General features: G+C 43.3%; 1 protein-coding gene across 6 annotated transcripts in view; it reads left to right on the top strand.

Moving 5' to 3' along the window:
* epb41l5 (erythrocyte membrane protein band 4.1 like 5) overlaps positions 1–26683 on the top strand; it is a 43051-nt gene that overhangs the window by 13098 nt on the left and 3270 nt on the right. For 5 of the 6 annotated variants that reach the window (XM_024005597.2, XM_024005578.2, XM_024005615.2 and 2 more), the window contains 15 exons: positions 226–313; positions 475–563; positions 688–778; positions 4052–4221; positions 5406–5512; positions 7503–7521; positions 12122–12158; positions 12381–12505; positions 20296–20456; positions 20815–20906; positions 21938–22066; positions 22269–22333; positions 23746–23865; positions 26213–26294; positions 26432–26524. In XM_024005597.2, the coding sequence (XP_023861365.1) occupies positions 226–313; positions 475–563; positions 688–778; positions 4052–4221; positions 5406–5512; positions 7503–7521; positions 12122–12158; positions 12381–12505; positions 20296–20456; positions 20815–20906; positions 21938–22066; positions 22269–22333; positions 23746–23865; positions 26213–26294; positions 26432–26524 (1468 nt within the window). The remainder of the gene's footprint in view (positions 1–225; positions 314–474; positions 564–687; positions 779–4051; positions 4222–5405; positions 5513–7502; positions 7522–12121; positions 12159–12380; positions 12506–20295; positions 20457–20814; positions 20907–21937; positions 22067–22268; positions 22334–23745; positions 23866–26212; positions 26295–26431; positions 26525–26683) is intronic. The other variant, XM_024005607.2, reaches the window with a different exon arrangement.

The raw sequence follows: 26683 nt of genomic DNA on the forward strand, positions 1-26683 counted from the left end.
CTAAATCTCGTCAGTGGGTGTTTTTTTAACCTGGAACACATGCATGAGCTACCTGTGATGTATGACTTCGTCATGGTTGAGATTTTATTGTCACTTATATGATTTAGTATCATCAGTCATTGTTCATCAAGAGTCATCGTTCTTTGCGTGTGACCTTCGTCACCCACTGACCTTATCCCCTGTTTAACCCTGTTTTCTGCCTGTTCTCCCTCCGCTCCGTCCCAGGGGCCAGATGCCATCGCAGGCGGAGATTAACTATCTYAACAAGGCCAAGTGGCTGGAGATGTATGGGGTGGACATGCACATGGTCAAGGTGAGGACACTAGGATGGGGGTCTCTCTTATATCTCTTGCTCGCTCTTTGTCTCGCTCTCTCGTGTTATACAGGGCTCTACTGGTATAAAAACAAGACGCTAGTGGAGATTAAGGATGGTAAGTAAACTGTAACACTGAATGGCTGTGTCTGTCCCTTCAGGCTCGAGATGGAAATGACTACCAGCTAGGACTGACCCCCACTGGAGTGCTGGTGTTTGAGGGAGAGACCAAGATAGGCCTGTTCTTCTGGTAAGACCTTTGGCCGTACTTGATCTCTACCTGTGTCTCTACTAGTTCAAGGACTTGTGGGTCTTGATCACTATCTCTTGTTTAATTGTCCCTGTAATTGTGTGCTTTTCTGTGTGTGTCCCAGGCCCAAGATCACCCGTCTAGACTTTAAGAAGAGCACACTGACCCTGGTGGTGGTGGAGGATGACGGAGAAGAGGCTCAGGAGACCGAGGAGGTAATGAACCAACCCTCTGAGACACACACACACACACACACACAGTGGGGGCAGCCATGATCCCTGCTCTTACCCCCTACTCTTTTCTACTGGGCAGTTTCCCATACACTTATCCCCACACTCAGTCTCTCTGAGGGCCCTGGTGTAGCTGGGGATAGTTGGTTCCACCTGGGTCTGAATCTGAAGTATCCATGCTCACATCCTGTTCTGTTTATCATGCTGCATTACTCTTTCTCTTCCATCATGCTGTTCTGTTGTGTACTGCCTTAGTGAATTATAGTAGCTGGTGTTGAAATGTCCATTTTCTACCACTACTTTTCAATACAATCCGAAGCCCCTGTACTTTTCTGTAAAGCTCCTGTCATTGCAGAGAGAGTCTCCTCATGAATGGTCCTAATGTCACTTGTTACTTAGGCTGAAAACTGAAAAGTATGTCTTTGACTGAGAGTTGAGTCATACTCTCTATGTTGTGGTAGTACTATTTGAAATTTGTAGCCTATACTCTCTGGCCCTGTTTCTGTTCTGACCACATAATATCAGTAAAGGCAGTTACTTTGTTCCAGTCCAATAAAACGGCTTTGTATTGAACTGAAATTGAAAACCGCCTTATTACAGTATACCACCGGAGGCTGGAGCAGAGCTCTACAAAGCTGCTTTTATAACAATGTGCTGCTGGGGGGAGACGGGCAGGAAGACCGATCTTCAACCGATCGCTGCACACACCTGCCCGCCCGTCCAGCATCACTACTCTGGACGGTTCTGACTTAGAATATGTGGAAAACTACAAATACCTAGGTGTCTGGCTAGACTGTAAACTCTCCTTCCAGACTCACATTAAGCATCTCAAATCCAAAATTAAATCTAGAATTGGCTTCCTATTTAGCAAAAAAGCATCCTTCACTAATGCTGCCAAACATACTCTCATAAAACTGACTATCCTACCGATCCTTGACTTCGGCGATGTCATTTACAAAATAGCCTCCAACACTCTACTCAGACTGCATCCAATTTGTTATCACAAAATAGCCCATCCAACTACCCCATCCCCATACTGTTATGTTATTTATTTTGCTTCTTTGCACCCCAGTATCTCTACTTGCACATTCATCTTCTGCACATCAATCACTCTAGTGTTTAGTTGCTATATTGTAATTATTTCACCACTATGGCTTATTTATTGCCTTAACTCCCTTATCCTACCTCATTTGCATACACTGTATGTAGACATTTTCTATTGTGTTTATTGACTTTATATTTGTTTATTCCATGTGTAACTCTTGCTGTTTGTGTCGCACTGCTTTGCTTTTTCTTGGCCATTGCGCAGTTGTAAATGAGAACTTGTTCTCAACTAGCTTATCTGGTTAAATAAAGGTGAAATAAAAAATAAATAAAATAAGGAGGGAGACGGGCAGCAGCTCAAGAAGCCATGTAGACTGTAGGCTGCCTGCCTATACCCAGGAATCAAGATGTGTTCATTGGACTAGGATGTTTGCCTATCTGTGAGGGGGTGTGTATGGAGATTAGTATAGCCCAGGTCAGTTCTGAAGCAGAGGCATATCTTTGGGTAGGTTTGTTGTGGCCTATTTTGTGTGAGGGAGGTTTCTGTGTGTGGGAATGAATGTGTGGATTTCCACACACCTCCTAGGAGGACATGTCCTGTCTCTCTCCGAGGCTGCCTGGCCGGGCTCATCTCCAGGGAGAGTCCATTAAAGCATCAGCTCTTTCCCTCAGGCATCTGTGGCATCCACAGCCTTTACAGCAGCTCCTAGCACTCCTTTAGACCGGGCTGTTAATGTGGAAACACCCCCCCCCCCCCSCCTGGCTGGGCCGTCACTAGACAGGCTAACGAGGCTTTGGCACTGGTTGTCTTTGTCTGTCAACTACACACTGCTGAACACCTGGAAGTGGGAGTTCACTCTATGGTCAAAGATACTTCACCTTGTCAAGATGTTTTCAGACATCTAAAGTAATTTGTTGTGTGGGTGCAGTTATACGCTATGCCTCAAACCCAAATGTTTTGGGAAAGAACTGAATGAGGTTTATTTGAAGCGGTAGTCAAAGGAATCCTGCAATACACAGTAGATGGATGTGACTCGTAATATGCTGAAGTGCTGCGACATGTACAGTATGTAGATGTGATGCCCTCAGGTAGAGAAGAGGAAAGGCTAGACAGTGTTGTAATGGGGGAGAGTAGACTAATTAAAATCATCACTAGCAGTTGATGGGGACTGCTGCTCAGTCAATCTGACAGCTGACCACTTGGAATGTGTTGCACCATCGGAATGTGGCCCGGGTCTTTACTTTGGGACCACTAATCTCTGGTGTGTGTGTGTCCAACACTGGACTGCACATTCTCGCTCTCAAAGGTATTCTGGTTCTCATCTCCCGGGGTCTTTGTTTTGACGTCTTAATCCGCCCTGTGAATGTATTCTCTTTGTGACCCTGTTCCTGTGTCTGAATTAATGAGGCACTATTAGCAGAGCACTGAATAGGGCTGGTTAGCAGCAGGACAGAGCACTGAATAGGGCTGGTTAGCAGCAGGACAGAGCACTGAATGAGGCTGCGTTAGCAGCAGGACAGAGCACTGAATAGGGCTGGTTAGCAGCGGACAGAGCACTGAATAGGGCTGGTTAGCAGCAGGACAGAGCACTGAATAGGGCTGGTTAGCAGCAGGACAGAGCATGAAATAGGGCTGGTTAGCAGCAGGACAGAGCACTGAATAGGGCTGGTTAGCAGCAGGACAGAGCACTGAATAGGGCTGGTTAGCAGCAGGACAGAGCACTGCTGAGAAAGTTGCTACTCTGGCATAACTGATTAGGACACAAGAAGGAATTTAATTTGCCTCGTCGAGGCATGATGGAAAATTGCGTTAATGAGGAAGTTATTGGGAACTGCAGGGCAAGCAACCTTTTCTCTGCATGGCCATGCGCTGACTCAAATGAGGGAAACACAGGGAATAGGGTTGTTGTATATTGTCAAGTTCATCCACATCGGAGGGAAAGAGGAGACCTACTGTACAAACCAGTTCTTATTGTACAATCAGCTTGTCTGGAACCATAACCAATCAGTTAAAACATGTCTACAACCAGGCTCATTTTTCCCATCCACCATATGCTGTTTTAGGGCTCTGTTTTTTCTTCAGGAATAAACTTTAGGCCCTAGTTATAACATGTGTCCTACCAGTGCTTCATGTCAGTGTGTTTCCTCTGTCTCCTGTTGCTGTGACACAGTAAAGTTTTGCTCATGCTATGTTCCTGTCTGTCTCCGTCTCAGGGTAAAGAGCAGGAGCACACGTTTGTGTTCCGTATGGACCACCCCAAGGCCTGTAAGCACCTGTGGAAGTGTGCTGTGGAACACCATGCTTTCTTCCGGCTCCGCGGCCCGGTCCAGAAGGGCTCAGCACGCTCCGGGTTCATACGCATGGGATCACGCTTCCGCTACAGGTAGCTACTGAACAGCATGTGTGCACTCTGCTTAGCGCGCGCTCTGCTTAGCGTACTTCTAACTACTTAGCGTACAGTCCACACTGCACAAGTCTCCACACAATTTTTATAATGCATATTTCATCAGCTTATTAAAATTCCTACAATTTGCACAAAAGACAAATCCTCAGATTATAATTTTAATAGGACTCAACCCACCATATGCTCTCATTAAGCTGACTGTGCCTAATGAAACTCGCTAAACTTCCAACATTCACCTTGGTCCGTTGTGTAATAATAGCTTGTCTTGCTGCAGTGTAAACTACGCACTGCAGGCTCTCTCTGGGGCCTTGTTATTTCAAGGTGGGGTGTTTCTAGTTGGATGGTTACAGAGTTCAGCAGGGGTCAGTCCCGTGTCACAACACCTTGTCGAGGAGTTGAGAACTGAATGCCACCCTGGGGGTATGAGGGAGGGGACAAGTAACGGCACACTGCACTGGTGCACCCTCTGTGTTTATTTTTCCTCTGGAGTACCCCAGCAGTACAACAACACTGATTCTCTGTCTGCTCAACTCTAGAATTTGGCTATATTCCATATGGCCTGGTGTTTCCATCCTGACCATGTGGCCCGACCAGTCAAAACTCTGGACTCAACGTAAACCGTGCTCATCGTTTTAAGGAATCTTATCGCTTGCTGTTTTCATGTAGTCTTTTCTGCCACTATCTGAAGTTTCTTCCACAAACTGAACTTGACTCCAATAACCCTCTTTTTCCTCATTACAACTATTACAATTACATGTGTTTTGAATTCATGCTTTCTCTTCAGCTGGATCTAGCTAAGGATTTTCTGTATGTTATTCCCTTTGTGGATCCTGAGCCCCAACAGAAGTTCCAGTCGTTATCTGGATCAGTCTTGGTGGTCTGATTGCAAGGGAGGCCTAACCTCCCTATCTCTGCCTGTTTTCAGTTTACGCTGGGCACCCACTACCTGACTGTCCCCTGCCTTCTGGTGGGTTGGTTGGGTTCGCTCTCATTCCCCCTCCTTCCTGTGTATTGTTCTGGGTTGTATTCACTAGGAACGAAACCGAATGAAATGGGGAGGGGACTACCTGAACTTGTCCAATAATAAATGCTTGTTTACCTTTTCCCTTTGCAAACCATCTTGCTATGGTGTGCACTAATGAATATGACCCTGTTGTCCCCAGTGGGAAGACTGAGTACCAGACCACCAAGGGCAACAAAGCCAGGAGGTCTGCATCGTTTGAGAGGAGGCCCAGCCGACGCTACTCCAGGAGGACCATGATGAACCGGGGTGGGTGGATACACGTTTTATACAGTACACACACACAGTATAATATACTGCTTATGGGTCTTTCTATAATCTAGTGAGGATTTCCTACACTGGACAACTTGTTACAATGGTTGATAAGTCATTTATAATAATCAGCCAATACTGCTTAAGTTCATCCCATGAATATATAAGATGGGCTCATAACTATATTCAATACAATTCAAGAGTGGATTTAAAGCCTGTTAAACCCTTTTGTCATGGTTGGTGTCTTGACGGATTTGTATGACATAAAACATTACTTTTCTGTCCTTGCATTTATGGCAGTGTAAGTTAAATCATATATTAAGCATTAATCAGTTAAATTAGACATTGACCCAGTAAGAATCCTGAATCTAGCTGTTGGACAGTTTTTTTMGGGGGGGGGGGTTTATGTGGAGATCTCAGAAATGCAGTGTAACTACATTTTGTGTCTCCTTGTGTTTTGGGGTGGAAACTGTTTTCATTGGCGCACAAATCCAAAATGATGTTTGCGATTTCAAAATCGAATGCTTCTAACTGAAAGAGTCGCCTTACCTTGATACTTAACCTAGATACTGGCATTAACTTGGTCTTCAATAATTATGCATAATACTTATTGGATGCGCATTTGGTGTCCAGCAATTTTTCTGAATGACAGTCAAATGACGAACTGATTTTGTGATAGCGCTGATTTTAGTGAGGAATGTTCATTCGGTATCTCATTCGTTATGCAGGTGAAGACAGTTGTGCCTGGATCCCTAGAGAGTTGATGTTGATCATCTGTTCTCTGCTTGATTTACAGCAGGGTCTTGTTAGATTTGACAGAGAAAACAGCAAGTTAATGACTTCATATTTTCATATGTTTTTGTGCCTCGAATTGGACACCGAGTCTACTGTGCGCAACTGGGTAGGATAGACTATTGCGCAACACCGAATGCGTTTCCTATTAATTATTGTGTATATAATGACGACAAATTACATCGTCTAGTGTGCTTATTCACAATATGACCTGGTAATAAAATAACAAATACATGTATTCCATGTTACACCTGCAATTTTAAACAAGGGGCTTGAAGTAGCCTACTTGAATTTGGAGCTCAGAAATTCAATTATTGGAAAAAGCCTACATAAAAAATCAGAAATTTCTTCAATTTGGTGCTTGAAAAGTATTTTTTTTTGCCAATTTATAACTTCTCCTGCTCACTAATAATTATCTGTGATTTCATTTCTGATCATATTTTGTGAGAGATGTGGCCACTTGTTTGTTTCCTGCCGCTTCAATTGAATGGTTTTGCTCTACTCTGTTGTGGTTAAACCGCGTGCGGTTATTATGAGGACGATAACACTTAATGCTGGCTTCAACTTGGCTTTCCATACAAATCCTGTTTTTTGTCACTCATTTTAAAAACAGCGACGGTGAGATGAATGCTTACCGCTACTCATGGATTTATTATGTGTGCCTGCGTTGACCACAGTCGCCATGCATCCAATCTATTTAGTCAGGCAATGTCCACATTCTTTTCAGCTGTTTTAGAACGTAATAATGACTATCAATGAAATGGCAAGGCCAAAACAATTCATTATTCTTAGTGTTAATGGCCTAATTTTTTTTTTACACTTTGCATGCTTTTTGTGGGGAGGGGATTTTCTATATCGTGCCCTATATGTACAGGTATATGAATTATGCAATTGTATAACATTGAGGTCCTTGAAAATGACAATTTAAGTGCTTGAAAAAGTCCCTGAAATTTGACTTGCCAATGTCTGTATGAGCCCTGCTTAAAGGATGTGTTCCTAGGTCTATGTTGTGTAGGTGTGGGTCATTTTGTATGTATTCACCTTTATTCCTCTAAGTACACATGTGGAACTGCATGAAAGTCCTTTATATTTTGTTACAAACTTTTTTGTAACAAATCGGCTCCATTATTTATAGAAAGACCCTTATACATCATACCTGACTAATTTTGATGTTCTTTCTCGTATTATTTCCCAGGAGCCAACAAGCCCCAAGAGTAAGTACTTTTTTTATTTTTTCAAGAACTGGATATTTGGAATGGGCACTGATCAGTGAGTAATCTCTTCCTCTAGCTGTTTGTTATGAATATCTCTCCTCTGTCGTTGTAAGACTTGACTCATCTCAGTGTGATAAACATGACACACACACACAGAGTGAGAGACGCGCGCACACACAAATTATATCAGAGTTCTTCACACACAGTCTGTACCCCTCTGGTGTGTAACCTCCTCCAGACTTGCCTTGCATTGGGAGTCTTTATCTCTCCTGTGTGCTGGGGGAGGCGAGCACTGGTTATCATCACAACCACACATAGTATAGAGTGAGGACTGCGAGAGCTGTCTGCCACAAGAAGTTCTTGCTCTCTGTACAGTGTGTGATCAGTGTGCATTGTTTTATTCCCAAGATTTCTTTGTGTGTGTGCTGCTGTGCTCTTTCATGAAGTGACCTTTTTACATAGCAACAGCAATAAAGCACTGGGAGTGAAATGTATATATTTATACATATATATATGTAAGAGTTTTTGTCCGTTAGTTTTACTCCAATTATTTTATTAATTTAACTTTTATTTAAATAGGCAAGTCAGTTAAGAACAAATTCTTATTTACAAAGATGGCCTAACCCGGACGACGCTGGGTCAATTGTGCGACGCCCTATGGGACTCCCAATCACGGCCAGTTGTGATACAGCCTGTAATCGAACAAGGATCTGTAATGAGATGCACTGCCTTAGACTGCTGTGCTACTCGGGAACACCCAAATTATTACTATTAGGGAAGGGTGGTAGGGTTAGGGGAAAATATATATATAATATAGTTGACGTTTACATACATTTAGATTGGAGTCATTAACTTGTTTTTCAACCACTCCACAAATGTCTTGTTAACAAACTATAGTTTTGGCAATTTGGTTAGGACATCTACTTTGTGCTTGACACAAGTAATTTTTCCAACAATTGTTTACAGACATTATTTCACTTATTATTCGCTGTATCACAATTCCAGTGGGTCAGAAGTTTACATACACTAAGTTGACTGTGCCTTTAAACAGCTTGGAAAATTACAGAAAATGTCATGGCTTTAGAAGCTTCTGATAGGCTAATTGACATAATTTGAGTCAATTGGAGGTGTACCTGTGGATGTATTTCAAGGCCTACCTTCAAACTCAGTGCCTCTTTGCTTGACATCATGGGAAAATCAAAAGAAATCATCCAAGACCTCAGGAAAAATAATTGTAGACCTCCACAAGTCTGGTTTATCCTTGGGAGCAATTTCCAAACGCCTGAATGTACCACGTTCATCTGTACAAACAATAGTACGCAAGTATAAACAACATGGGAACACGCAGCCGTCATACCGCTCAGGAAGGAGACGCGTTCTGTCTCCTAGAGATGAACGTTCTTTGGTGAGAAAAGTGCAAATCAATCCCAGAACAACAGCAAAGGACCTTGTGAAGATGCTGGAGGAAACCGGTACAAAAGTATCTATATCCACAGTAAAACGAGTCCTATATCTACAACCTGAAAGGCCGCTCAGCAAGGAAGAAGCCACTCATCCAAAACCGCAACTAAAAAGCCAGACAACGGTTTGCAATTGCACATGGGGACGAAGATCATACTTTTTGGAGAAATGTCCTCTGGTCTGATGAAACAAAAATATAACTGTTTGGTCATAATGACCATCGTTATGTTTGGAGGATAAAGGGGGAGGCTTGCAAGCCGAAGAACACCATCCCAACCGTGAAGCACGGGGGTGGCAGCATCATGTTGTGGGGTTGCTTTGCTGCAGGAGGGACTGGTGCACTTCACAAAATAGATGGTATCATGAGTAAGGACAATTGTGGATATATTGAAGCAACATCTCAAGACATCAGTCAGGAAGTTCAAGCTTGGTTGCAAATGGGTCTTCAAAATGGACAATGACCCCAAGTATACTTCCAAAGTTGTGGCAAAATGGCTTAAGGACAACAAAGTCAAGGTATTGGAGTTGCCATCACAAAGCCCTGACCTCAATCCCATAGACAATGTGTGGGTAGAACTGAAAAAGCGTGTGTGAGCAAGGATGCCTACAAACCTAACTCAGTTATACCAGCTCTGTCAGGGGGAATGGGCCAAAATTCACTTGTGGAAGACTACCTGAAACGTTTGCCCCAAGTTAAACAATTTAAAGGCAATGTTACCAAATACTAATTGAGTGTACGTATGTATACTTCTGACCCACTGGGAATGTGATGAAAGAAATAAAAGCTGAAATAAATCATTCTCGCTACTACTATTATTTGTTTATTTATATATATATGGGATTGGAAATGATGCAGACAATTACATTCATAGAAGCCACCATCTATATGCAGCATTGAAAGTTTATCTCCCCCCCAAAAGAAAAGCATTGGGAATATGTCATGGAGGGAAGGGGTAGGCCTAATTTATAGAACACAATCAGCCTGACATCCCCTTCTCACCATTTGTCATGTTATCATGCATCAGGGTTATACAGTGCCTTCGGAAAGTATTCAGACCCCTTGACTTTACCACATTTTGTTACAACCTTATTCTGAGATGGATTAAATAAAAACAATTCCTCAGCAATCTACACACAATTCCCCATAATGACAAACTAAAAAATCTTTTTTAGAAATGTTTCACATTTAAAAAAAAAAATATATATATATATATAAGCATTCTGACCCTTTTGATATGAGACTCGAATTTGAGGTCAGGTGCATCCTGTTTTCATTGTTTGAACTTGAAATGTTTCTACAACTTGATTGGAGTCCACCTGTGGTAAATTCAATTGATTGGACATGATTWGGAAAGGCACACACCTGTCTATATAAGGTCCAATAGTTGACCGTGCATGTCAGAGCAAAAACCAAGAGGTCTAAGGAATTGTCCGTAGAGCCCCGAGACAGGATTGTGTCAAGGCTCAAATCTGGGGAAGTGTACCAGCAAGGAAGGGCCCCAAGAAAAGTGACCTCCATCATTCTTAAATGGGAGAAGTTTGGATCCACCAAGACTCTTCCTAGAGCTGGCCGCCAGGCCAAACTGAGCAATCGGGAGAGAAGGGCCTTGGTCATGGAACCCGATGGTCACTCTGACAGAGCTTCAGAGTTCCTTTTGTTGAGATGGGAGAACCTTCCAGAAGGACAATCAATCAGGTCTTTATGGTAGAGTGGCCAGACGGAAGCCACTCCTCAGTAAAAGGCACATGATATCCCACTTGTAGTATGCCAAAAGGCACCTAAAGGACTCTGACCATAAGAAACAAGATTCTCTGGTCTGATGACACTAAGATTGAACTCTTTGGCCTGAATTCCAAGCGTCACGTCTGGAGGAAACTATCTTACATTACTCATCTCATATGCGTATACTGTATCTTATACCATCTATTGCATCTTGCCATTGCCGCTCGGTCATCGCTCATCCTTATATTTATATGTACATATTCTTATTCCATCCCTTTGGATTTGTGTGTAGTTGTTGTGGAATTGTTAGATATTACTGCACTGTCGGAACTAGAAGCACAAGCATTTTGCTACACTCGCATTAACATCTGCTAACCAAATTTGTGACCAATAAATTTGATTTGATTTTTTTTTTTTTTACCTGGCACTATCCCTACGGTGAAGCATGGTGGTGGCAGCATGGTGGTGGCAGCATCATGCTGTGGGGATGTTTTTCAGCGGCAGGGACTGGGAGACTAGTCAAGATTGAGTCAAAGATGAACGGAGCAAAGTACAGAGAGATCCTTGATGAAAACCTGCTCCAGAGTGCTCGGGACCTCAGACTGGGGCGAAGGTTCACCTTCCAGCAGGACAACGACCCTAAGCACACAGCCAGGACAACGCAGGAGTAGCTTCGGGACAAGTCTTTGAATGTCCTTGAGTGTCCCAGTCGGAGCACTGACTTGACCTGATCGAACATCTCTGGAGAGACCTGAAAATAGCTCTGCAGAGACCAGAGAAGAATTGGAGGAACTCCTCAAATACAGGTGTGCTAAGCTTGTAGCGTCATACCCAAGAAGACTCGAGGCTGTAATCACTGCCAAAGGTGCATAAACAAAGTACTGAGTAAGGGGTCTGAATACTTAGGTAAATGTGTTTTTTTAATTAATTTTTTTATAAATTTGCTAAAATGTCTAGCAACCTGTTTTTGCTTTGTCATTATGGGGTATTGAGGTGGGGGGGAACAATTTAATAAATTTTAGAATGCTGTAACCTAACTGTGGAAAAAGTCATGGGGTCTGAATACTTTCCAAAGGCACTGTATCATGTGACAATTACATAGTAGTTAGTTAGCAATGTTGTCATGACTGTGATTGATAATGCTCACTTCACGTTGATTGTCATGGCGACGAGTTATTAATCAAAGGCATAGCGCTCTGCGACATTGCATGCCAAAAACATGGGTCCTCTATAGCAGCCTTGACATGGCAGCCATGTCTTATAGTGAAAGAAAAGTGTGATATGCTTCATGGTTATATCAACATAAGCTCTTAAGGCTGAAAGGTCAAAGGGTTACGCTGTTAAAAAAATATGTCCATTGACTGTTTTAGTGAATGCTCTCTCTCTCGTCTCCCACCTCTCTCCTCTCTTTACCAGTCACAACAATGGAGTGAACCCCAACAAAGACACTAAGGTATGTTGCGTTTCTGGAACCCGACTGAGACTAGTGGCAAAGAGCTGGTTTCCCAAACACATTAAGCCTGATCTTGGACTAGGTAGTACTTTCTATGGAGAATTTTCAATTGAAAATGCTTTTTATTCTAGAACGAGGCATAATCTGTGTTTGGGAAATTGGCCTTTGGACTCCCACCCATGATCCATTGTCCTAACCCCTGTCCCTTTGTTTCTCCCCCAGCCCCTCCACATCAGAAGCCCCTGGTCTCTTCCTGTGGTCAGCCCTGCTCCCTCAGTCTCCACCAGCGGCCCCATGGAAATCGAAACCCTCCCCAGGAGTCCTGGCGGTGGCCAATCAGAGAAGAGGTGAGCCACTCGCTGTTCTAATGCCATAAGAGCGTTAAGCTGCCTAATCTGTCCATCCTGCTGTCACTTGGTAGTGCGTGGTTGACAAGGAGGTTGCATCCCAAATAACACCCTATTCCTATATAGTGCACTACTTTTCATCGGGGGCCCTTTTTTTTGTTTTTTGTCACATACACTGGAAAGGTGCAATGAAATGTTGTTTTACTGGGTCAGCCATAGTAGTATGGTGCCCCTGGAGCAAATTAGGGTTAAGTGCCTTGCTCAAGGGCACATCAATAGGTTTTTCACCTGATCGGTTCAGGTATTCGAACCACCAACCTTTCGGTTACTGGCCCAATGCTCTGACCTCTAGGCTATCTGCATGCCCAAAAGTAGAGGGAATAGGGTGCCATTTGGGATGCACATAAAGGCTATGCCTAGTGCCTGCTCTGCCTAGTGCCTGCTCTGCTCTGGGACAGCTAGTGACCACACAGATACCTGGGCCGTGTTCATTATGAAACAATTGGAGGAAATTGGACTGCAACAGGAGTGGGACTACCAGGACTTGTTCAATAAGAAACACATTTTTGTTTTCACTTAAAATGTTTTGGAAAGTTTTCCATTGCATGCCCTAATGAACATGACCCTAGCTGCATTTTTGCATATCCTGGAGCTCTCTGGAAGTAGGGTGGTGGTGGTTTTGTGTGTGAGTGTGTATATATATGGGGTACAGTGAGTGACTAGAATGTGAATGGTGTGCATTTAGGCAGTTTGCTCTGACACTGAGCAGATGGCTAGTGGTGGTAGTCCTGCTACTGCTGCATTGCTGGTGGCCGTGGCCCCCGCTGGCTTGGCAACAACAAACTCTCTCTTCTAAGAAATACCTCATCCCTTTCCTCAACCCCCCTCTCTCTTCTCCTCGTCTAAACTTTATCCCCAGAGGATTACTGTGCAATGGAAGGGGGTCTGCTTTAACTTCCTGAAATGTCTGCATTTCCTGTATTTGGTTGACTTTGAAGCTGTAATCTTTGACGTAAAATCAACATTTTAAAGCTCTACTTTTTGTTCTAGTATGATGATGATGATGTACTGAAACCAAACAGGCCTTTTCTTAGGGCAAGGTATGTACCCTCCAAGTTATCTGTAGATTTGCTTCATCCAATCAATTTCTCTGGGCCTTCTGGGTCCTATGATTCAGGACTGGTGACTGTCTCTCCTGTGGTAAACAAATAATCTTCCATCCATGGTAATGGTTGCTCTCTCTGCATTGTGATCCTCTCTTCAATACCAACCCAATCAGTGTGGACATCAGCTATGCCAATACTCTGGTGGCCTTTTTCCATGACCACCACTTGTTGTGGTCTACTAATGCTACTGTACACTTCTCCTCCCTCTTTGTAAGTGAAATTACATTTTGCTCCCCGTTATTGTCTCAGTACCTGGCTGAGATGCACTACATGTCCAAAAATATGTGGATACCTGCTCAAACATGTAATTCCAAAATCATAGGCATTAAAGTGGAGTTGTGTTTAGTGAGTCCGCCAGATCAGAGGCAGTAGAGATGAACAGGGATGTTTGGTTGATTGTGTTTGAATTTGACTATTTTCCTGTTTTGCTAAGCATTCAAAATGTTATTAGTACTTTTGGATGTCAAGGAAAATGTATGGAGTAAAAATACTTTTCTTAAGGAATGCAGTCAAAAAATATAATAAGTACAGATACCAAAAAAATACTTAAGTAAAAATACTTTAAAGTAATAACTTAAGTACTTTGCACCACTGCTCTTCTGGGAAGGCTTTCCACTAGATGTTGGAACAGTGTTGCGGGGACTTGCATCCATTCAGCCACGAGCATTAGTGAGGTCCGGCACTGATGTTGGGAGATTAGGTGTGGCTCACTGTCAGCGTTCCAGATACATCCATCAGGCTGCCAGATGGTGAAGCGTGATTCATCACTCCAGAGAACGCGTTTCCACTGCTCCAGAGACCAATGGCGGCGAGCTTTACACTATTCCAGCCTACACTTGGCAGTGTGCATGGTGGTCTTAGGCTTGTGTACGGCTGCTCGGCCTCCCTAGTCATATGAGGAAGGTTAATGATAAACAGACTTCATTGCTTTGTTAATGTAGTACTTTAGACTAGTTGTTGCCGGTGTATTGTCCTCTGCCATAGAAACAAGTCTAAGATTGGAATATAGCAACGACTGAGGAAAGATAAAAATGTCAGCCCCGGCCTATAATATCTTAATTCAATCTTTGTGCATATTTCATGACTCCGACCAAACAAGCGTGAAGCGCTCATTGTCAACAGGCGATTAGAATTTAAGAAAGTTTACTGAAGGCCAGGAGATCTCTTCAGAATCACTTCCAAGGCACTGAGGCGATCAGGTCAGGTGGTGGAAACTGAAATCCTCCTGTGATCTAGGCTAATTCTAGCAGGCCTAACGTCAGTTCTGTGTACATGCATGTAGCCTACAGTGCCTTAGGAAAGTATTCAGACCCCTTGACTTTTTCCACATTTTATGTTACAGCCTTATTTTAAAAACGAAATACATTTTTCCCCCCTCATCAATCTACACACATTACCCCATAATCACATTTACATAAGTGTTCAGAGCCTTTACTCAGTACTTTGTTGAAGCACCTTTGGCAGCAATTACAGCATTGAGTCTTCTTGGGTATAACGCTACAAACTTGTCACACCTCTATTTGAGGAGTTTCTCCCATTACTCTCTGCAGATCCTCTCAAGCTCTGTCAGGTTGGATGGGGAGTGTTACTGCACAGCTATTTCAGGTCTTTCCACAGATGTTCGATCAGGTTCTAGTTCGGGCTCTGGCTGGGCCACTCAAGGACATTGAGACTTGTCCCGAAAGCCACTACAATCATTGTCTTGGCTTTGTGCTTAAGGTCGTTATCCTGTTGGAATGTGAACCTTCACCCTAGTCTGAGGTCCTGAGCACTCTGGAGCAGGTTTTCATTAAGGATCTCTCTGTACTTTGCTCCGTTCATCTTTGCCTCGATCCTGACTAGTCTCCCAGTCCCTGCCGCTGAAAAACATCCCCACAGCATGATGCTGCCACCACCATGTGTGTGGTAACACTTGGCATTCAGGCCAAAGAGCTCAATCTTGGTGTCATCAGACCAGAGAATCTTGTTTCTCATGGTCTGAGAGTCTTTAGGTGCCTTTTGGCAAACTCCAAGCGGGCTGTTATGTGCCTTTTTTACTGAGGAGTGGCTTCCATCTGGCCACTCTACCATAAATGCCTGATTGTCCTTCTGAAAGGTTCTCCCATCTCCACAGAGGAACTCTGAAGCTCTGTCTGTGACCATCGGGTTCTTGGTCACCTCCCTGACCAAGGCCCTTCTCTCCCGATTGCTCAGTTTGGCCGGACAGCCAGCTCTAGGAAGAGTCTAGGTGGTTCCAAACTTCTTCCATTTAAGAATGATGGAGGCCACTGTGTTCTTGGGCACCTTCAATGCTGCAGAAATGTTTTGGTACCCTTCCCCAGATCTGTGCCACGACACAATCCTGTCTCTGAGCTCTACGGACAATTCCTTCTACCTCATGGCTTGGTTTTTGCTCTGTCATGCATTGTCAACTGTGGGACTTAATATAGACAGGTGTGCCTTTCCATGTCCAATCAATTGAATTTAGCACAGGTGGACTCCAATATGAAGGATGATCAATGGAAACAGGATGCACCTGAGCTAAATTTCCAGTCTCATTGCAAAGGGTCTGAATACTTATGTAAGTAAGGTATGTTTTTTTATTTGTAATAATTTGCAAACATTTCTAAACTTGTTTTCACTTTGTCATTTATGGGGTATTTGTAAATTGATAGGAAATTATAATTTAATCCATTTTAGAATAAGGCTGTAAAATGAAYGGGAGGACATGGCTTAAAGAAGGATTTTTTTAAAGCATTGAGACATGGATGGTGTGTGCCTTTCAGAGGGTGACCTGGGCAAGACAAAATATTTAAATGTATTTGAAAGAGTTATGGTAGTAAGTGCCAGGCGTACCGGTTGTCAAGAACTGCAACGCTGCTGCGGCTTTCAGGCTCAACATATTCCCAGTTTCCCGTGCAAGTCAGTTAAGCTATTTTCAGGTCTCTTCACAGATGACGTGCCTAGTTAAATAAATAAAACATGACACAACTGTGGGAGTCAGCATAGACCAGTGTCCTGTGGAACGCTTTCCACACCTTGAATTGAGGATGTTCTGAGGGCAAAATGGGGGTGCTACTCAATATTAGGAAGGTGTTCTTAATGTTTTGTACACTCAGTGTATGTATATGTAGCCTATTATACCTCTGACTGAAGCAAGGTTTTCAAGCGGATTGTACAGTAAGGAGAATCAGAAATGCTTTTTAATGGCAACTAAGTAGTAGAATTGGAGGATTTTAGATCAGTCAGTGAAATGATTTACTGGTAATGCTATACCTTTAATGTAATGTGTCCTAACAGCAGCTGTGGCCATAGCACAGTGGAAGGTGGGGGATTCAAGTGAATGAATGAGGCAGTGATTTGGCTGGAGCTCTGACGTAACACTGCAGCTGATCATGTGAATCGACCAGGACCGGAGCGCAGCCTTTAGGGACTAGTATCATGACTAATGTGTTTAATGATAAGGGTTTCAGAGGTCAGAATTTTTTTCAGGTGGTTTTGTTCCTTCCTGTAATTTCGATAATCTCTTGTACTGATTCATATTGAGAATTTGTTTGTTCACTTACTGGCAATTAAGTAGACCTGCTAGACACATTCCTTAGGTTCTTTGCTGACTGCTTAGCGCTCCTGGCTTTACTCTGGAAGATATTCAAGATAATGTTGTTGAGGATTCACAAGTAAGTAATTAGATGTAGGAAAGGGCCTGTGTTCAGTTTTCAAGCACTAAGAAATGGAGTCTTACAGAAGCATAGGAGTTGCAATGAATTTGGTCATTAGGTTAAATCCCCCTCACCCCAACCGGTGGTTGATTCTGCGTACTACCCTCAATTGACCCTTTTCTCTCACCCTCAATTCACCTGCACCGCCCACTCACTCATCTGCCGGCTCTTCCACTAACCTGACCAATGCATGAAGACGCTTCCGCATGCAACACAGCAAGCACATTTGTAGCTCGCTAGCTACAGTAGCTCCATGTTTGCTTAAGCCTGGTTTTAGTTTATTTAATGTCAAACTGTCCAACATGTGTCTGTTTTGATGTGTTTTGTCATCTGACTCCCCATCTGTTTTCCTGTTACCACCTCTTTGACCTCAGTTTTCCCGCTCAATTATACACACCTCATCATCCACCTTCTATAAAAGTACTGGGAACACATGTTACGAATTCAAACCCCTAACATAAGCATGGTTAATATAGCACCACTGGCATGCATTTATGTAGCTTCTCTAGAGGTTAGCCTAATGTCTGGGTATTAAGAATGTAGTATTTCCCCATTTTTGAGTTGACTGAAGTGCTTGTTAAGTGGCATGAGAAATGCTGTCCACTCACATTGAGTTTGTAAAACTGTCCACATTGGTAGAGATGTTTTCTGTCATTTGATATGCAGTGCTTCCATTCCACTGACCTAGTTATGTAGGTAACACACACTCTAAAGAATGAGATGAATCATATCTCCTAGAGATCGTAATGGAGTGATATGTCACAATATCATGGTTGTGAAGGATGTAGGGTCTTTGAAATTAACCTCTGAATTGATGGAGTCTTTTCAACAGCAATGGTGTCATTGTTTCCAATCTCAAACTCATTCTCAGTGCTGCCGTAATACTATCATGTATAGGAAGGCTAGCTTCAGGACATCCAGTTGACCTCTGTCTTGTACTTCATCACATAGTTTGCAGAAAGAATAGTCACACACAGCGGATAGTCACTGAACACCTAATACAGCAAGGCAGGTTAAGTCCTATTCTGTACGTTCTGCTATATTTCTCCTCTCCCTCTCTATTCCACACTCCTCTTTTTGACTTTTACATTCCTCCCATCTTGTGTTAACCGTGCTATACCTCCTCACCCTCTTTTCCTTCAACTTTCTGTCCAGGCCGCTCCCCCCTCTCACCACCCAATGCTGACCCTCTCCTTCTCCTCCTGGAGGTGGGTGGGCGGACACCACTGGACCTTATCACAACCTTTCCCCTGTCTCACCCACCTGTCTCACTAGGACCCTAGCCTAATCTTCAACAAGAAGCAGACCAGACCGATCTCTCTGGCTCTGCGCTCAGGTGCCGCCACACTACCTGGATTTGTTCACTCCCCCGTATACCACCTCCTCACTCAACCACTGAAACTGAAATGCATCACATCCCTCCCCAGTGAAACTGTCCAGGGCTGGCAAGAAAGATTGACAATAACCAGCCTGTTGACAAGAGGCAAGAGGAGAGAGCATGAGCCCACTGGACCACTGTTCTGTTCCATTATAGACAGACATCCGTCTCTCTGAAGAATGACTTTATTATCCAGGGATATTAAATGTTCCTTTTTGGCCTTCACTGCCCCAAGCAGTTGGTTTTATCTGTTATATTTCATATGGCTGTCTTTGTCTAGTCTTAATCATCCAAATATTTGATTCAACCCACATTTTATGAGTGATTTTTATCTATATTGGTACGTTTTATGGATCTGCACACGTTTCTAATGTTGTCTAAATCTTGCCTTTTCTGTGTTGAATTAATGCACGAATTATGAATACAGATAGATGGAATAAAAACTTCTAACGGTGTATTGTTAGTTCCTAGCTGGTTAATTTTAATGTTCTCTAGTATTTCTATATGTTGACACTACTGGTACTTTCACAGCTCTACCAATGAAGATTTATTTTAAATTAGCTTCCTGTTTACATTGTCATGTGACCAAATATTGTCTCTGTATTGTACTTTATTGAGACCTTTGATAATGAATAGCATTTTTTTTTAAGAGCTTGACTCCACTTGTGAGTAGGCAGTTTATGGTTTCAGTGTACACATGTTTATGCTTATTTCTTATTTTTCTAGAGGCAGTGAGTGCTGTTTAGCTGAAATATGGTCACGCTGATCCCTTTGGGCTAATTATTAGCAGCAGGCAGCATGTTCTTTACCATGAGGGAGGGAAGGTGTCTCCTCTAAGAAAACTGAAACCAGTTGTATCAAAGCCTCTTCCAGCCTGTAATCTCACTGCAGTCACTTATGGAATGTGACTCACTAGCTAGTACACCTCCCCCACTCTATACTCCCTCTACCCCTCCATCACTCCTCTCATGCCTGTCTCCCTTTCCCTCCCAAACTGAGAGAGATTTGTATGAATGAGGCCCATGTCATCTAACATGATGCCTGGTGTGTCAGATCTACAGGTCTTAAGGCAGTATGTGTGGTAATATTCTTCTCAGCATTCATCAGGTCTTTGTCCTCCGGCTGCAGCCGAGTGTAAGCTACAGTATACCCTGCCGGAGTTTAGCAACAAAAGTTTCATGTCACAATTCCAGGCCCTCTTTGATGGAGGAAACGTGCTATTTTGTAATTCCCATACAGTGTATTCTTACTTGCGCTAATTTGAGGGCTGATCAAGCAACTGAGTTACAATCGTAGTTATGGATATGGGGGCATTTCTTTCATCCATGTTTGAGTAGGATCCAGGGTGCTGAGCCTCATGCACTGTCAGTATGACAAACTCTTCAGTCTTTGTCTTCCAGAGTGTTCAGGTAAGTCATTCTCATGTTAAGGCCCTGAGTTTTTCCTGCTCAGTCACATGGCCAGGAAAAACCTCTGTCCCCTACATGTTGGTGTATCAATGTGTGTCTCTGTCTATCCTCATGTCCTGTCCTCCTCTCCCCCCTGCAGCATGCCACTGCCCCTCGTAGCTGATCTGCTGGAGACGTGTGTCGATGATGTCATCCGGACACCTGTTCCCATGGCGACAGCAGGCCTGCCTGCGGAGGCGGGGCCAAGCATGGCAGCCTCCGCCTCCAGCCTCATGGCAGACGACACAGTCTCTCTTGCTGGTGAGCTTACACACACACACCGACAACAGTCATGCAAATACTAGGCTCACTATAGGTAACCGTAGTAGTAAAAACCTCCATTAAAAAGTACTCCCCCTTGCAAATGAAGTTGTTCGGTAAGGTTGTATAATGTTAAAAAGAAGAGAACTGCCTTACAAATATCCTGCCTACCAAGGCATCTTTTTTGTAATGGGAGGATAAGTACACCAAAAAACGCTTTTTAAAAATGTCAGTGTTATTGAAAGTTACGAATGGGACTATGAAATGTTTTCGATAGTTAGATTTTCTCTGTGTGCTCCACAAGGATTGGTGTTGGTATGTGTGCTGTGAGTAATGACTGTTTGTGTTTCTCCCACAGAGGCGGCAGCGCGGCTGAAGCAGCTGGAACTGGACAGTGCCCCACTCCCTGTCCCTTCCAGAGCTAACGTCAATCTCAACATGAACAACCAGGTCAGTGCACTGAGCTGGGTGTGGAAGAGGAAAAGAGCAAATGGAAGGGCGGATATATTCTGCATGCCCTCTGTGCTCAAAGACACAGACATGCATACTGGGTACATACACTCTTGGACTCATGCACACACATTAACGGGAACACACACCACACTCTCTAAAGGGGACAAAGCCTGCCTAATGTCACTCTCGCGCGCAGCGCTGCATTGTAACGTATGGGAACGGGAGCCGAGAGCTGCATGGACAGTCTGGTGGGAGTGGGACAGTTTGTCAAAACAAAAGCATATGTGTGATATTTGATTTCGTAGGTAAGGGTAGGGGGTTTGCCACTAGTTTGAGTTTCTCTGGGACCCTAATGGGTTCCATATGCTGATGCAAACAGTAGGTCACTATGACAGGCTAATGTATAGACACAATGGCAGACAGGGAGCACCCCAGCAGGGTGTGAGTGGGGCTGGGTATGGGCTGGGGTGGCGAGCCATTGTATGGCAATGGGGGCACAGTGTATCTGACTGGTCATAACAAAGCTATTGGTGATTTTAAAGATGTTTACTAAAGCGTGACACTTCCTCATGTGTGTGTATATTAGGAAGGTATGGCTAGTTTTAGGTACTCGTTTTCGACTCAGGGTCGCAAATAACTATTTTCTGAAATAGTTGCGCACCAATGTGGAAGGTCAGACAAGATGTGAAGCTCAACTTCCCGCCTCCTCTCAGACCTCTCGTCTGTAAGGTTACTATGTTTATTTATCCAGAGAGAGGTGGAAGGCAAAGGATACCTTTTGTTTATTGAACCTTTTATTTAACTAGGCAAGTCAGTTAAGAACAAATTCTTATTTACAATGACGGCCTAGGAACAGTGGGTTAACTGCCTTGTCAGCTCGGGGATTCGATCTAGCAACCTTTCGGTTACCGGCCCAACGCTCTAACCACTAGGCTACCTGCCGACYTAACTACAACCTTTCCATTGTCCTTCCGTGTGTTTGTCTGCGCGTTTTGTGTGCATGTGATTTCCCCCCCCCCCAACCACAGGAGGACGTGGTGAAGCTCACAGAGAAGTGTCTGAACAGTGTGGGCAGCAGCCCTGTGCTCGCTCCACTGCGCCCCCCAGAGGACCTGAAGAGCAACATCCTTAAAGCTCAGGCAGAGGCTGCCCTCAAGGTACTTTACTGGACTCTAGCACTCCGTCTGTGGACACTCAGAAATTATCTTGGGTCAGCATCGAAATTGCATAGGGATTCTTAGATGTAAATGAAGGTGTGTTGTATAAGTACTGTAAACCCTTGGATTTTGGATACTGCTGCAATTTTATATTGATTCTTCTAGCCCTCTCCTCGATGTACTGATGTTCTGTATGTTATAGGGATCACTGGAGGAGCACGTTGTGATCGGGGACAAGAACACCAACCTACAGGAAGCATCAGCCAGGTGAGTGAGGTCACAGAAAGACAGTATGGTTGTGTTCCTAGTCTCTACCCTTCACACAGAAATGTGCAGTGTTTCACTCCACCTCATGCATTAAGAGCATTGGACGACCAGACTTTATTGTACATTATTTGATGAGAAAGGAAACCCCCATCTTGGAATGATGGGTGGCAGGTAGCCTAGCAGTTAAGAACTTTGGGCCAATATGAAAGGTCACTGGTTTGAATTCCAGAGCCGGCTAGGGGGAGAATCTGTGCCCTTGAGCAAAGCACTTTACCCTCGTCACTCTGGATAAGAGAGTCTGCTAAATGGCTAAAATGTAAATGGGATATCCCTGAGCTACCCCAACACTCCACAGCCAGCCTCAGCCAATCAGAACCTCCCTGCCGCTCAAGTCCATTAGCGGCTAGAATATTAATGAGGACTCTTATCTGTGGGGCGGGACTCTTGTGGTTGATAGACAGTAGTGGTTCTTCCAGCAGCTATTCTAAAGTGATTTTGTATAGAGCTGAAGATTACAGGCTGACCACACTGCTCGCGTTGCAAAATAAATTTAGAAATCTGTTATTCAATTATTGCACCCACACTGCTTGCGCGCGTCAACGAGCGTCTGCGTTGCCAAGGGCTAAAATAGAACTCCTTTCTATTTCTGACGCAGATCGCGCTGCAAGTCCTGCCTCTCCCATCTCCTCATTGGTTTATAGAAGCAGGTACCCACGTGCCATCTCCTCATTGGTTATACCCACGTGGGTGATTGAAAGACGAACTGTGTTGCCAGTCGGTGTAGTAATACTATGAAAGTTTAGATGCCAATCCCCATATAAGTTCAAAGATGAAAAGGCCTGGAAGGAGGAGAGATGACTAGAAACGATTCGGTTGACCGTTTTATGTGTGGATTAATTGTCGGAGTAGAGGACCTTGTGCATTTCAGGTAAAATAAAAACTCAATGTTTATATCCCAGGACAAATTAGCTAGCAACAGCAAGCTAGCTAAATAGAACAAATTAGCTAGCAAGTGCAAGCTAACGAGCTAAATTGCCATAAATGTTTAATGCTTTTCGACCTGTTCCCAAATTTAATGTAATTGGTTCAGAGTTTGTTTTGATATTTTAACCTGCGTGTCGTGATCACGTTTGGTGTGGGGGGGCAAAATACATTTATGCACGATGGCGCACTCGCGCTGCCAGTTTGGGTTCCGTGTTAGTCTGAAAGAGCTCAAACCTAACACTTCAAAGCAAACAATGTGCACAACAACAAGAATCGATGCAGCTTGTGTGTACAGTGTGACTCACCAAACTGAAACTGTGACTCGCATTGAAAATCTCAAATAGCCTATACAAACGGAATGTTGAATGTTAGGCTGAGTGTTGGTGTGGTGTAGATCTCTCCAAATGTCCACTGCTCGTCTGTCCCAGGCTGAAGGTGCGTAGTGGGCGTATGGGCAGCAACTCGTCCCTGTCTCTGACTGGACGTCCTGAGAGACATGAGTCATGGGACCTGCTCAAACCCACACTGCTGACCAATGCTGGGGCCAGGTGAGACTGCCATTTGAAAGTTTTGTCTTTTTTTTCTTCTTTTTTTTCAATGTGTTCTTGCTTAATTCTTCTTGAAGTGCCTTTGATGGTTCCTATGGGATGCTTATCGCCCTGTGTAAAATGATGTATGCATATGAGATGGAGGGAGGGAGTGGGCCACACCCAGATTAGAGGGGGCTACCTGTCCCGTTCTCCCGGCCATAAGGTACTACAGCCTCAGGACTACAGCTCCATCTGAGAGAATCATTTGAGATATACTGTATATTACCTCTTAGTTTCTAATAGTGTTAAAGAGTACTCGAGGACTGGAGTGGGGAAACACGGTGGTAAGCTACTAGGCTGTATGTCGCAGAACTCAAGACAAAGCCGTTGTTTTTACACAGCTCTCTGCTGCCATCTGGAGGAGCATGGGAGTCATGTGTGCCCATGACTAAATTCTGCCTTGATACATGTCTTAGCGGTGTGCATCTTTCCCTTTTCAAGACGATTCGATTTGTATGTAGATACATGGGCTCCGATACATTTTAGTTTGTAACCATCGTGTTTGTGAGTCATCTTTCCATGGAGGGGTCATAATGGTATCTAGGCCAAACCGTTCGATTATGTGAGAACGATTTTCAGGATGTCTCATGGTCTGACAAACACCACTAGCTCTGTCACCTTTCACTGCAGATGCGGAAGTGCGACATCGACTGATGCAGTGGATTGAGAAGCATCCAATGCAAAAAAAAAAATGGATATCTCTAGCTTAAACTGCCAGATTTTAATGGGGATTGTTTAATATGCGTATTAGATTTCCGCGGGGCGTGGACAAATCGACTCTAGGAGGTTAAGTGTTTGAGCTAGTAATGTATCCATATTTATCGTTTACAAATTAGTGATGACATAGCTAGGGTTGCAAAATTATCAGTACATTTTCAAATTTACTGGTATCAGTCATTTTGGTAATTAACAGCAAATATATGGCAGTTATGAGAACTTGGTAAGTTATACTTGAATAACTTTAAAATGTATTATTCATTTTGTATACATGTCCATGAGTTTCTAGTAGATAGACCATATGGTTCAAGAGACAATAGCCTACTAGTCATTAATGACGAAAGCATTTAGTCAACAATGGCATTATTTTCTATTACTCTGCAACTCTTCCAACTATTGACTTTTTTCACAACTGCCAACAGTTTGACTCCAAAACATTGACAGCACATACATATAAATGTGTACTATATATATGGATATTTTATGCTGAAACGCTCATATTAAACACCAATGGTATTCACTAAGATGGTTTATTTGTTTTACAGCTTTGTCATTCTGTTATTTCAATAATCTTATTTTATAATTTCATATATTTTACACACAGAGGGGCAGAGATAATTAGACACCTGTGATAATCTGTAGTATCCAAAAAGGCCACTAGATGTCATTTTATGAACTTCTAAATAAACCTTGAAAGTTACCAGAATTCTGAACTTTTCCAGTTYTACCCTCCTTTTGCAACGCTAGACATAGCCAATAGACATGTGCCTCGCAAAACTGGATTGCTGTCCTCGTTATGAAATTATTAACTTGACCCTGTATATCTAATAATGACCATATACACTGACTGTTTAAAGCAAAACTATTGCTGATGGTGAACCTGAACAATCACAAAATCGATTGTAAGTCCCGTTCAGCAGGTTTAGTAAGATGAGTTGTCTCCAGCAGCTTGCTTTTATTCTGGTAAAACACAATTTTCAACAGCAGATAGTTGACAATAACCTAGCAAATTACAGGTTGTCACTACTAATGAAGCCTAATATCGCGCAAAACATTTTAGCATTTGAATGTTGGAAGTGCCATGCAGATGTGCAAGATCAGGAACAGGCCACCTAGCTCGTATTGGTCAGCGCGTGAAGCTGTTTGACCAGGCTACTGATATTGCCTGGGGTTGTTCGTCATGCAAAAGGACTTGCAGATCAATGACTGTCAACACAGTTGCATGCTTAGTTTGACATTGAAGGAGAGGATGCATCAGTTGTCACAAAAGATGAGATGTAATTTTCAAAAGGAAGAAGGAAGGTATTATGAGCAAAACACATTGAATCGTGATTCGTTAAGTTTTGAGTCGATTTTCTAACAGACGCCTGCCACATTTTTGATTGGTTTGGGGTTCACGGACCGATGCACGCATATCTTAAAGATTTGAATCGGTGAATCGTTACATCTATGTCTTTGCATATTAAGCACATGTCAGGATTTTATTTCCATTGAAAATGTGCACGTTAGCCTTGCAATTTCAGTACCTCATCAGACTCTAAATGAATGAAAAACTCTTATCCATCTGTCTTGTCTCTGTTCTCTTCAGTGTTGAAATGATGGCTGCGGATCTCATGCCGTCAGCAACCATGATGGCTGCTGAAATACTTAACGAAGGACTGCCATCAAAGGTTTCAAATTTAAGCTGTGTTTTGCTTTACCAGTTTCTCGCTTGCGTTGCATATAGGAAAATACATCTGAATGCACAGAAATAATTGTATGTGAATGTGTGAGCTGTTAACATAGCCGTTGGCTTGTCGCTACGCAGGCCAAACCAGAGGAGCTGGAGATGCCCACCCTGCTGCCGCTGCCGGTCCCGCTGAGTGATAACCTGATAGATTTCTCAGATCCAACCCCAGTAGTAAGTCTCTAGACCCCATCTGCCATAAAATAACCCTCACTGACTCATGTTTTAGCTACTGTAGCTGAATGCGGTTGTCCACAACAGTCAAGACTTAATAATAAACCAGTGTCTTAAAATTTCTATCACAATTGAGTTCATAGGCCTGCAGTATGTTGA

The sequence above is a fragment of the Salvelinus sp. IW2-2015 genome, linkage group LG2 (assembly GCF_002910315.2).
Source record: "Salvelinus sp. IW2-2015 linkage group LG2, ASM291031v2, whole genome shotgun sequence".
In the NCBI taxonomy this organism is placed as follows: Eukaryota; Metazoa; Chordata; class Actinopteri; order Salmoniformes; family Salmonidae; genus Salvelinus; species Salvelinus sp. IW2-2015.